This window comes from Perca flavescens, chromosome 19 (assembly GCF_004354835.1).
Source record: "Perca flavescens isolate YP-PL-M2 chromosome 19, PFLA_1.0, whole genome shotgun sequence".
Classification (NCBI taxonomy): Eukaryota; Metazoa; Chordata; class Actinopteri; order Perciformes; family Percidae; genus Perca; species Perca flavescens.
Window position 1 is genome coordinate 24,693,528 of NC_041349.1, and position 12,567 is coordinate 24,706,094.

Sequence of the window (12,567 nt, forward strand, 5' to 3'; positions counted from 1 at the left end):
AGAGAAGGATAAAGGAAGTGAGAATAGATGAGCCAACGAGGTGTAACTCACTTGACACAAGAAACAATGTGATAGAGTTTGTGATGTTTTCAAGTGAGTTACAATCAAATAAAATTAAGCAAATGAGATGTATGAAACATTCAAAAGCTTAAAAATCTTATACTAATACTATACTATACTATAAGACAAAAGAAGCAACAGGGATTTAATGGATAACAGCAGACACTCACAGCCTTCATGTCGAGAACAGGCGGCTCCACAAAGCGAGAGCCAAGGTTGTTAACAATGAAGGAGGTGACGCACAAGGAGACACGGTCCTGACGCAGAGAGCGCACTATCAGAATCTTCTGGAGCTCATTACAGTTATTCTCCCAATCACCTAGAAGGAAAGAAACAGAGGAACAGTAAAACCAGGGAATTCAGGGGTGAAGGATGGCAGTTTATTATTTATTAATTATTAACATGATGTGGAGAAGGCAGCTGCGTAAAAAAAGATGTGAAAAGGGTAGTGAACAAAGGATAAAATGAAGAAAGGCTGAAAGAAATGTAGGATAGAAATATACTTCAGCAGCCCTGAGCAGGGGCATATTCATACAGAACCCAACTTTGTCAAATCTATTCTACTAATGAAATAAAGCAAAATAAGACACAAAACCCATACATACAAACCCACACACACTCTTGCTCTCTATCTCTTTGTGAACAAACCATTAATTAATTGTCAGTTATCAGAAATAGCAGAGAAGAAAACGCATTCATCATCACTCGGATATAAGATACCGTATACACACACAATTCAAAGGTACTAATAGATTCTACATGACACTGGTCATGTCAATGGTACGCATAATTGTATTTTAGATGAAATTGTTGGGTGGTCTTCTCTCCATAAAAGATATGATACTCACTGGTATCTCTTTATCTATAAGTTCTTGTTGGAAAACTACCATACAGAACTTCTCTGTTACTCAGAGGAACATTATCAGACTCGCTCTGCTTACTGGCTTTTACTTCATGTTCCACGAGCTCGGTCTGAACTTGGAAAAAATGCTTTTAGATTTAGTGCACCCGACTCCTGGAACAAATTACAGCGTTTCCTTAAAATCAACTCACTTGTGCCTTTTGACAATTTAGAAATCTGGTTTTAAACATGCAAACTTCTACTTGTACCTGCTTTACATAGTTGTACTTTCTTTTGCATCCTTATTATCCTAATTTATTTATCAAATTGGTTTGATAAATAAACACACCAATGTCAGTCGAGTATGCTCCAACTTCATTGTTCCTAGTGGGAGGAGTTTTCTTTTGTAGCAAAGTACCAAAGAAAAAGAAAAACCTCCACATACGCACATACAGACCTGGTAGAGCGGCCTTCTCTGGCTCAGCACTGGTAAACCAAAGGTTCCAGTCTTGGGGGTACTGTTCAAAAGAGGCCATGATGCCATGGAAGTTTAGCAGCTTATCCAGTTCTGTGATGTTGTCCCAGCTGGAGTCTACAAGCCAACTGGTACAGGGGTTGTCCATCTGACCCTCCTTATCAAGTACCTAGAAACACACCCATTAATTATCAGTAGTCAAACTATCCTTACATCAGTGTATCAATAAATAGATTAATCAACCCAATCATACAGCACCAGGCCTGTCCCAGGGATATTAAGAAATTCACTGGCGAAGAAAGGTAGTTATGAAAAAGTATCCCCTAATGGCTATGCAAATCTTGGAGAAACACATTGTGAATGAATGGGCTGTCTTTAAAGGGGAAGTTTAACTTCACAGTGGAAGTTCTTTTGGGGCATTTAGTGTGTTCCAAGCCTTTGAAATAAAATGTTTGTCCTGTTGGATTATCTTCAATCAAATAAGATGAAAACAAAATGTTTGCGTTTGTTCTGTGTTTTCTTACTAGCCCTCCTCGGAGGAAGAAGCTGTACTCATCCATGTTGAGTTTGCCAGCCACCTCCAGGATTTTGGCACACATCTGGAAGCTGAAGAGCAGCTTGTGGACCTCAAACAAACCACGGCACGTGTATCTGCAGAGGATAAAACGCAGAGTTAGCTAAAGTAAGTTTTTCCATTACATGGTACCTGCTCAACTCGCCTCAACTCTAGTCGCCTTTTTTGGTTTTCCATTACGAAAAAAAGTCCCTGGTACCTGCTAACAGGTACTTTTTTTTAGTATCACCTCCGTCCAGGTTCCAAGTGAGCTGAGGCAATACCAAAAGGTGACATGAAAACCTGCTGACTACTGATTGGTCAGAGAGAAATATCACTAATCACTGTGTCATCATTGCTAGCAACAGACGGGGGTGTCCTGAACAAAACCGTCATTTTTAAATAGTTTAGCCAGCAGTTTTTTTTTTGCTGCCTCCAGCTTCTTTTGAAACAAAATGTTTCTTGTAGAGAGTCAAAAACAACACACCTTCGACGTTCTGTGTGTGTGTGTGTGTGTCGCGTTAGGTCACGGCAGTTTCCTGCGGCGTCACTATGACGACCAGCCACGCTCGGTATGAGGCGGTATTAAATCTGCAATGGAAAATGGATAGGGGGCACCGCGGCTGAGTTGGGCCGAGTAGAGTAGAGCTGGTACTAGCAGTAGGTAAGCACCATAAGTGTATGTTTTATATTGATCATATCAGAAATTATCATTCCAATAAGGGAACTGATAAGTTATGATTTTATTTAACTTTATCAAGGACACAATTGCTTGCTAATGTAGCATTATGGACTATGATGCTATAATATGTCGGACTCCACAGCTGTGGCACAGGAAGTAGAGCAGGTTGTCCACTAATTCTCCACATGTAAAAGAGCCCTTGAGCAAGACACTAAGTTGCTCCTGATAGACAGGCCAGAGCCTTGCATGGCAGGTCTGAGATTGTGTGAATAAGTAAATGTTAAGTGTAAAAATTGTAAAGCGCTTTGTCCATTTGTCAGCACAATTATGCAGCAGCTACTGCAGTCTGGATCAAAGGAAGTACATTACGAGGATAATTGCCTGAAATCCGGCGCACTCTGTGTGTGGCCGTTCTCAAAGTCTGTTCACTTCGGGAAAACAACAAACTTTTAGCTAGCAAGCTACACACAGAAAATGGCAAGTTTTTAAGAAAATTTGGATGGCCTGCTTGGTTCTTTCTGCGAATGATAGTAATGATTCACAAAGAATATGTTTACAGCATATACTCTCTAACCGGGACGTTTTGGGACCGATTGGTGGGGATTGATGTGGACGAAATACACACAGCGATACACTGGTAAATTAGGGTGACCAAACGTCCTCTTTTGCCCGTACATGTCCACTTTTTACCTACTTTCTGGGGCGTCCGGGGGTTTATAAATTCATGAAAATGTCTGGTTTTCACTCTTTTTCATGGGACCATTAAGCGTGTCCTTAAATTGGCTGACGCTTTGTACACAATACTACGGTACTTTGTTGTGTGGCGTAATTCCCGAGAGGCTGCCTTGTGGGCGGCTCTGCGATACGCACATACACAGGGACCAGAGCAGACAGCGGAGCAGCATTGCACACAAAATGCAGAAGCGTTTCCTGCTAAAGATTTCCCACCGTGGTCAGAAAACACAGGGGAGACACTTTGTTTCTCTCACTATGATTCTAGAGTCGTACTCGCTCGCCGTCACTCTCACTTCTCCCCCGCTCTTTATCACCCACTCCCCACACACACACACACCGGCACAAGTATAAACATCAGGACACTTTTTATCTTATTACATTGAAAAAGTATTAAGAGATATTTTGTTGAAGCTGGATTTTCCAACATTTTCCCGGTCCATATTCCAAAAGAAGTATCCAAGAGAAAAAAAGCATTAGTGAGCGGCTAACAGAATTAGGGCTACCGCTGTCAGAAAATACTGGTTAGCTGATTGGATAAACATCGGTCTATCACCACCTAACCCGCCTCAAAACCAACGCTGATTGGAACGGTCGTTTGGGAAACGGCTCCAAATTTTCTCTACCTCAAGATGCCAGACTGATCTGCGAGTGGAAAACTGGAGCTTGCGAGATCAGGACGGTCTCACGAGGCTAATTGTGCACAGCCACCGTTGCTGCGTCCGGGCTTAGCGCTGCCCAAGACGATTGTGATTGGTTTAAAGGGCAACTATTATATAGCATTTTCAGGATTATACTTACATTTTGTGTTTGTACTAGAACATGTTTACATGCTTTAATGAAAAAAAACACTATTTTTCTCATACTACCCATGACTGCTGCACCTGTATTCACCCTCAGTATGAGATGCTCTGTAAAAGTGCCTGTCTCTTTAAGCTCTCCTCCCGAGAAAACCCAGTCTGCTCTGATTGTCCAGCATGCTTCCTGGAAACTCCGGAGCTTCCACTCCGAGTTTTACTAGTTGAAGATGGAGCTACTGCAGGAGTATATAACAGGACTTTCTACCGTGAAAATCAAAAATAAAGGCTTCTTAACCAAATTTTACACAACCGGACATGTCCCAGCAGTAAAGTGACCGGAATTTGGGGAGAAATGACCAGCATTGGCCAAGATTACAGCTATGTCGCGTTAGCATGTAGCAGTATGCTAACCTTAGATTGTAGTGAAACAAAGCTGTAATTTCTACCATCAAAAGTCGCATATAAATGCTTCTGAACCAAACACTACCCAATCGAACATGTTTCAGCAGTAATGCAACCTGGAATTGCGGAGAATTTAATGACACTGGCAGCTCAGATGACATAGCTTACTGCTGTTAGCATGTAGTTACATGCAACAATTTTAACACCGCAGTGGCTTAAAAAAAAACACTCCAGTCCTGCCTACTTGAAGCAAATTACCAATCATAGCAGAACTTAGAGTTGCGTAAGACTTAGCCGAGAGTAGAAAAAACTGTTGAAACCGGAGCGTTCAGAATAGCTGGAGATCTGAACGTTTTAGCTCACAGGGATTTGTCTAAAATACGTTAACCTCATTATTTGAATGATCCAACATTATAACAATGTAGAGATGACTGAAAACAAGGAAAAGCATATTTCCTCTTTAAAGAAATGCAAACAAGCCAGAGCGTTTTTTTTGTGTGGTTTAGCCAGACCTTACTCCACAGCGCTGTGGAGATAGGTCTGGCAATGCAAGATTATGCAGCAGCTGACTGGCATTCACTTGACCCACGAATACCTGCATGCAAACCAAAATTATTTATGAAAAGGGCCTCTCTTAATATTTCCTTGCTTACCTGTATACTGCAAATGTGTGGTAGTCATTGAGGTTGGTGATCCTTTCCTCCAGCTTGTGGCTGCGCTTGCTCTTTTCTATGCTAAGATTGAATAGGTTAATGTAGGCATCCAGTGAGAACTGGTACATGGGGTCAATGCGGCCCATGTCGTTTAAGATGAAGAAGAGAATGGAGGCTCGCTGGGCACATGGGCGATAGGCCTATTAAGAGAGAGCCCTTTAAGAGTACAGTACTGTATGCACAAGCTGACATGCAAATAAACACATTCCATTATCAATTACTATATGCAATATACAGTAAATGCCCATCACAACTTTCCAGAAACCCCAGTGAATGCTTACTTTGTATTATCAATGGTCCAAAACCCTAAAGGTATGCTATCATAATACCTAAAACCCCCTCTGCCCCAATCCCTTTATCCTAACACCTGACCTCTCTAGCAGAGTCAATCTTGATCTCGGTCTGTTCACTGCTTTCCAGCTGCTCTGAAACTTCTGTGGCTGTCACTTTGGATGTCTGCAGGGTATTCACTAGCTGTGCATCGTCCAGCAGTGAGCCAGTCGCCTCATTCAGCAGCCTGGTAGAGTAGACACACACGCAAAACATGCTTATTTGATGGAATCAGGTCACTTTACTATAAAGTTGCTAGATGAGATTTAATGGTTTGGTAGGAACTCCTCTGAGAAGTACTTGTTGCTAAGTTACAAATAAGTGACTAACAGTATCTGATAGGGTAGAGCTTGTGGTTGCTAATTAGCAGTAACGGTATGATTAGTTACTAAGATTAGTAAATTAATTTTCTATTATTTTTTATTTAAATCTTGACTTCAATGCATTTAATTACTGATTCTTAGGGAGGTTAGTCTTGCCGCTATCACTAATGTCACTCAAAATGTTCTTAACATTACCAGGACGACAATGCTGTTACTAGCTAAACAACCTGAGGATCTCATCCTCCAGCTCCTGCAGGCTTCTTTTGCCAGAAGCAATGCTGATCACCAACGAGTCCTTCTGTTCTTCTAGCTCTGGACGCTCCTTGCGCACCACAATTCCCAGTAGTTGGGCTTCCAGACCCTGCACACACACACACAAACAGACAAAAGGCAGTAAGGTAGCAGCTCATACACTCAAACTGTATGTTCACACAAATAGCACAACACACACACAGACCTGCTCCTTGACAGCAAAGTTGACTATGGTGGTCTTTGTAGAAATCTCTGGTGTGTAGTGGGGGTTAGACAGCTTGGTGGTGATGTAGAAACGAAACTCTGGATTGTACTCCAATTCCTTATCACCAAGTTTCAACAGCAGCCTGCCACCTGGAAAAAGTGCACACAAATGTACACCCATACCCACACAAGGATTCAGGTACACCACTTACAACAGCTGGTATTTTGATTTGTAAAGTTGTGTATACGTGTGTCAGACCTATCCGTGTCAGGGACTTGTTAAGAATTGGGTTGAGAGAGGGGTCCAACTCCTCCTGGACATTCTGCAGCAAAACAGGATTCCCAAACTGAATAGCGTTCTCCAGCACCCGTAGGTAGTCTGGCATTTGGAAGTCTATTACTTTCAGGCCCTGCACAAGTGGACACATACACATAGGACAGAAAAATAAATGGATTATGTACCTTTTGTATGAACCTTTTCTTTAATCAGGTAGTCTCCTTGTGCTGAGTACAGGTGGAGAAATAGAACAGAGATAAGATACACAACAAAACCCTGCCTGTCACACACAAGCACATACAAACTGCATCAGAAACAATCACACACATCTCATGAACAATGTTCAAAATTAAAAGTTTAAATTAATTCAATGGTCATTTTAAGTTAATTCCATTTATATTGTGCAAAGTACTGGAAGGCAGTCTTCCAAATTTCAGTTTTTCAGGTGTGCTGAGCAGAGGTCCACCGAAAGTTCAGTTGGACTTTGATCCAAGATGCGTTGAACTTTGTGGCTGATACAGCTACCAGGTTTATTACAAAAACACTGTTTGAGTATCTGAAACATAGTGATCTACTGCGTACAACATTAGCACTCTAGCTGTACAGTATACATAATGTATAACTCTCCAACAGCAAGGACACAATAACATTGAACAGAACTCATAAAACTGGCTGAGTCAAGACTTACTCTCTTCATCTCCATATTCTTGATCCACTTTAGAGATTGGCCTTGAGGATCCACCATCAGTGGCCATCTTGAATAAAAGGCAAGCAATAAAAGTAAACTTGTATTTACAGTATGAAACACGTTTCATACAGTGAACACCACCAAATCCAAGAAAAACAAACACAAACGCATTTTTATTTAGTATACTTACTTGACTATAGCTAATCCTTTAATAACAATTGTGTCTACATGTACTGACCGATTTCCGCGGGTGACGATAACTCCATTCTCAGTAGAGAATGCATCAGAGGGCAGGCCCTGAATGTTCCAGTCCCTCACAGCTGTAGGCTTGGACAGAAAAACTGCAAAACTAAACCCTGGTGTGCATGGGATCGCCAAGTGCCATACCTGAGGAAAGGGCAAGCACAAAGTGAGAGAAAAAGAGAGAAGAGAAAGAATATAGTAAAACATGGGATTTGTTGGAAATACCACTGTAAATTGTAAACTTTAATATCCATTTCAGGAGGACACTTCATGACTTGCTTATAACTAGTAGAAGGAGTACAAGTATATGGCCATTTTTTAACTGAACTGCACGAGGATATATGTTTTTTATGGGGTGTGTGTGTCTCACCTCCTTCATCCAGATGGCAAGCAGCTCGTCTCTATAGTTGGAAAGGAAGGGTCCCATGTAGGACAGGAAAGACGCTGCTAGCAAACAGTCTCCCACCAGGTATCCCATGTTTTCTTCAAGACCCTGAAGCACACACAACCTGATTACAATAAGGTGACCAGATTTCTAAGACAAAATCCGGGGACATTTTCAGCTCAGAAGCGTAAATACCTCCAAAACAGGTCATGTTTTTATCTTTGTAAACTGAAAACGGGGACCCTGCCTCAGGGGCGTCACTACACTTAGAGCTGCACTGTGGCACAAGCCCCCCTATGGGGGTCCATGGTCATGCTCCCCTGTAAGAAAATGTTAACGTTTAAATGCATCATTCTGGTGCACTTTGAAAAGAAATTCAGACAACCAGCAGGGGGGAGGGGGTGGGGGGGGTTGTATGTGTGGAGTAGGTTTGGAGACATGCCTCTTTGTAAAAAATGTTTTTATGGCAAACAATATACCCCAAAATTATGCATATGCCTATTTTTGAAAAGTAAGTGATACAACCAGCAGAACACCTTTTATGTGTGAGGTAAGTTTAGAGACACAACTCTATTTAATTATTAAAATATTAAATATTTTTGGCAAAACATATTCCCCAAAATTATGATTATGCTTATTTTTGAAAGGTAAGTGCTCTAGTACAACTAGCAGGAGACAAGTTATAATTGAGGTAAGTTTGGAGACACCACCTTATTTAATCATTAAATTAATAAATATTTTTGTTGTGTCTCTTCTATCTTTTCAGTGGTGTAGTTTGTAGACGGTCCCTAAGCACCCGTCTTACTGCTGTCTCACCGCCAGCTGCTCGTAGAGACCAATGTTATTTCTCCAGGTTGGAGGACGGATCGTTTTGATGAAAATTAGTTTGTAGCTCATTGTTTACCTTACTACGGTAGGAAAGATGCGTTGTTTGTGATTTAATAACATTTCGCTGTAGAGTAATTGATCCCGGAAGTTACAATCTGTGAATATCTTTCTAACTTTACTGAAGTTGAGCTCTGAGCAGCGCTTGCTCTGGCTGTCTTGAGCCTGCGCGTGTACATTGCGCGACTATACGTTTGGTCAATGTTTTCTTTCTTTCATTCCAATTTTGGGTCTTTCAGTCACAGTGAAAACCGGGGACATTTCTGGGAACAGCTCTAGCCGGGGACAGGTCACCGAAACTGGGGACTGTCCCCGGAAAACAAGGACGTCTGGTCACCCTAGATTACGTAGGTACGCATGTGTGCGAGTTATTATTTAATATTATTATTTTTGGTGTGTGTGTGTGTGTGTGCGCTTGTGAATGGCCTACAGCAACTCTCTCCTCCCAGCGGACCCTCTCTCCAGCCAGTCCAGTGACCAGTTTGTCAGCTCGGTCCAGTTTCACCTCCATCTCAGCTGATTTCTTCCTCAAACTCTCCTTCATGGCCAGCTTCTCACCAAGTTGCTTTTTCAGCTGCTCTAGCTTCTCCCCGACCTGCCCACACGCACAGCAATTATTATCATATTGGTCTTGTCATATGTAAACTACATTAATGCTTCTGTTGCACTCCTATACAAACTTGAATTGGCTTGAGCTAGTATCTAAATGTTGATCAAGCTAGTTGTACATACCTCTCGCAGTTTGTTCTGGGCCTCGGCCAATGCAGCCTGTTTCTCTTCTAACTGGGCCGTGGCAGCGTTCAGTTGTGCCCGCTTTGGCTCCACCACCCTGAAGATACGCCCATAAACCTGGAGGAACAGCATACATATCCATGGATTTAGTTTTGTCTTCCATTTTCCTGTTCATATTTCTGCTGCTGCTACTATATGCAGTAACGCACCTAATGCATACAGCTCGTTGTGAATGTGTACATGTGTGTACACAGGGCCAACATTTGCACCATATTCTACATGCATTAAATAACTATTCGAAGAATAATTAATTACAAATAATTAATTACAAACTTTTATGTGCGCTTGTGGGTTTATGGTGATTATTCATATCCGTAAGCATGTGTGTGTGTGTGTGTGTGTGTGTGTGTGTGTGTGTGTGTGTGTGTGTGTGTGTGTGTGTGTGTGTGTGTGTGTGTTTGTCTGATTGTGTGCTGCTATTACCTCCATAGCTCTAACCCACATGCAGAGGGACTTGGCAGCCGCTGACACTTTGCCGATGATTTCTGGCTGGAAGTCTACCTGTCTGCAGTACTGGCCGATCTTCTTTAACACACGGTCCGATATATTGTCCTTGTCAAAGTAAACTAATGTTTTGATGAAGTTTCCCTCACCTGCCAGAAACATTTCAAGGTCAGATAAGTGAAAAAAAGTTTGGCCCATTATAGTGGCTCTCAGTTAATCTGCTAAATAATTTCCTTGACCTTTCTGTTTTAAAACTACAGCTTTGTGATCATCAAAAAGGGAAATGCAGTGCATTTTGTAAATGATTTCTTTCACTTTCACAGCAAACATTACAATGTACACCACTTGAAAAAAAAAGGCTGAGGGTCAATCCTTTTGTAGCTAAACCTTATAATTTAAAACTTTAAAACTTGTAATTACTTTCTCCTGCTGTGTTTCAAGGGTAATTATGGTGCTGTTGCTTATTATTGTTGTTGAATGGGCTTTTAAAAAAAGTATACCAGAAGCGTTTTCTTGCAAGTCAATTTTGGTGCCACTAATTTAATTTTTTATGTTTTTCCCAATTTAGAATAGCATTTTCCCCTTGCACCGCTCTTGACTTTGACCACAGCTTGTGATTGGTAAAGTTGGAGCCAGGCTGTAGAAAACCAATGAGTGCTTAGCAGAGGAAACAATGTAATCTATCAGCAATGCCAAAAGGAATCAAATGACCTTTTGGAATAGAAATGTGATCAAATTTGTGATCATGTGTTTGATAAATTATATTATTGACATTGTACTACAGTTTAAGTGTGTAGAAAGAGTGTTTTTAATTAGCTTTTGTTTTATGTTCTCTGTCTATTTGGGTATCTTGTTTCAGTTTGCCCCACTGCAGTAAGGAGGATTGCACCTTATAAACTGAGAGCTCAATGTAAATATATAATATATAATGTATATATATATATATATATATATATATATATAATGTAAATATATAATGAGTAAATATTTATGATAATTTGAATCACAATCAATTAAGTCATAAATAGCAGAAACATGGAAAATAAGTCCTGGGTTTAAAAAAAGCACAAAGAAAGAGTGAATTATACCAATGGCATTACTGAGGGGACTTCTAATATATACAGTGGGTACGGAAAGTATTCAGACCCCTTTAAATTTTTCACTCTTTGTTCCATTTGCTAAAATCAAAAAAGTTCATTTTATTTCTCATTAATGTACACTCAGCACCCCATCTTGACAGAAAAAACAGAAATGTAGAAAGTTTTGCAAATTTATTAAAAAAGAAAAACTGAAATATCACATGGTCATAAGGATTCAGACCCTTTGCTGTGACACTCATATTTAACTCACATGTTGTCCATTTCTTCTGATCCTCCTTGAGATGGTTCTACTCCTTCATTGGATTCCTGCTGTGTTTAATTAAACTGAATGGACTTGATTAGGAAAGGCACACACCTGTCTATATAAGACCTTACAGCTCACGGTGCATGTCAGAGCAAATGAGAATCATGAGGTTGAAGGAACTGCCCAAGGAGCTCAGAGACAGAATTGTGGCAAGGCACAGATCTGGCCAAGGTTACAAAAGAATTTCTGTAGCACTCAAGGTTCCTAAGAGCACAGTGGCCTCCATAATCCTTAAATGGAAGAAGTTTGGGACGACCAGAACTCTTCCTATGCCTGGCCGTCCAGCCAAACTGAGCAATCGTGGGAGAAGAGCCTTGGTAAGAGAATTAAAGAAGAACCCAAAGATCACTGTGGCTGAGCTCCAGAGATGTAGTAGGGAGATGGGAGAAAGTTCCACAAAGTCAACTATCAGTGCAGCCCTCCACCAGTCGGGGCTTTATGGCAGAGTGGCCCGACAGAAGCCTCTCCTCAGTGCAAGACATATGAAAGCCTGCATAGAGTTTGCCAAAAAACACATGAAAGACTCCCAGACTATGAGAAATAAGATTCTCGGGTCTGATGAGACCAAGATTGAACTTTTTGGCGTTAATTCTAAGCGGTATGTGTGGAGAAAACCAGGCACTGCTCATCACCTGCCCAATACAATTCCAACAGTGAAACATGGTGGTGGCAGCATCATGCTATGGGGGTGTTTTCCAGCTGCAGGGACAGGACGACTGGTTGCAATTGATGAATGCGGCCAAGTACAGAGATATCCTGGAAGAAAATCTCATCCAGAGTGCTCAAAACCTCAGACTGGGCCGAAGGTTCACCTTCCAACAAGACAATGACCATAAGCACACAGCTAAAATAACAAAGTAGTGGCTTCGGGACAACTCTGTGACCATTCTTGACTGGCCCAGCCAGAGCCCTGACCTAAACCCAATTGAGCATCTCTGGAGAGACCTGAAAATGGCTGTCCACCAACGTTCACCATCCAACCTGATGGAACTGGAGACGATCTGCAAGGAAGAATGGCAGAGGATCCCCAAATCCAGGTGTGAAAAACTTGCTGCATCATTTCCAAGAAGACTCATGGCTGT

At 41.3% G+C, this 12,567-nt stretch overlaps 1 protein-coding gene across 4 annotated transcripts in view; it reads right to left on the reverse strand.

The window, feature by feature from the left end:
- The window catches only part of dnah2 (dynein, axonemal, heavy chain 2), a 103,590-nt gene that overhangs the window by 16,370 nt on the left and 74,653 nt on the right, over nucleotides 1-12,567 (reverse strand). For all 4 annotated transcript variants that reach the window (XM_028563758.1, XM_028563755.1, XM_028563757.1 and 1 more), the window contains exons 64-77: nucleotides 10,061-10,230; nucleotides 9,578-9,694; nucleotides 9,276-9,440; nucleotides 7,946-8,068; nucleotides 7,571-7,719; nucleotides 7,333-7,399; nucleotides 6,627-6,777; nucleotides 6,369-6,517; nucleotides 6,139-6,272; nucleotides 5,631-5,775; nucleotides 5,199-5,398; nucleotides 1,901-2,027; nucleotides 1,359-1,545; nucleotides 231-379 (exon numbers count right to left, since the gene is read on the reverse strand). In XM_028563758.1, the coding sequence (XP_028419559.1) occupies nucleotides 231-379; nucleotides 1,359-1,545; nucleotides 1,901-2,027; nucleotides 5,199-5,398; nucleotides 5,631-5,775; nucleotides 6,139-6,272; nucleotides 6,369-6,517; nucleotides 6,627-6,777; nucleotides 7,333-7,399; nucleotides 7,571-7,719; nucleotides 7,946-8,068; nucleotides 9,276-9,440; nucleotides 9,578-9,694; nucleotides 10,061-10,230 (2,033 nt within the window). The remainder of the gene's footprint in view (nucleotides 1-230; nucleotides 380-1,358; nucleotides 1,546-1,900; nucleotides 2,028-5,198; nucleotides 5,399-5,630; nucleotides 5,776-6,138; nucleotides 6,273-6,368; nucleotides 6,518-6,626; nucleotides 6,778-7,332; nucleotides 7,400-7,570; nucleotides 7,720-7,945; nucleotides 8,069-9,275; nucleotides 9,441-9,577; nucleotides 9,695-10,060; nucleotides 10,231-12,567) is intronic.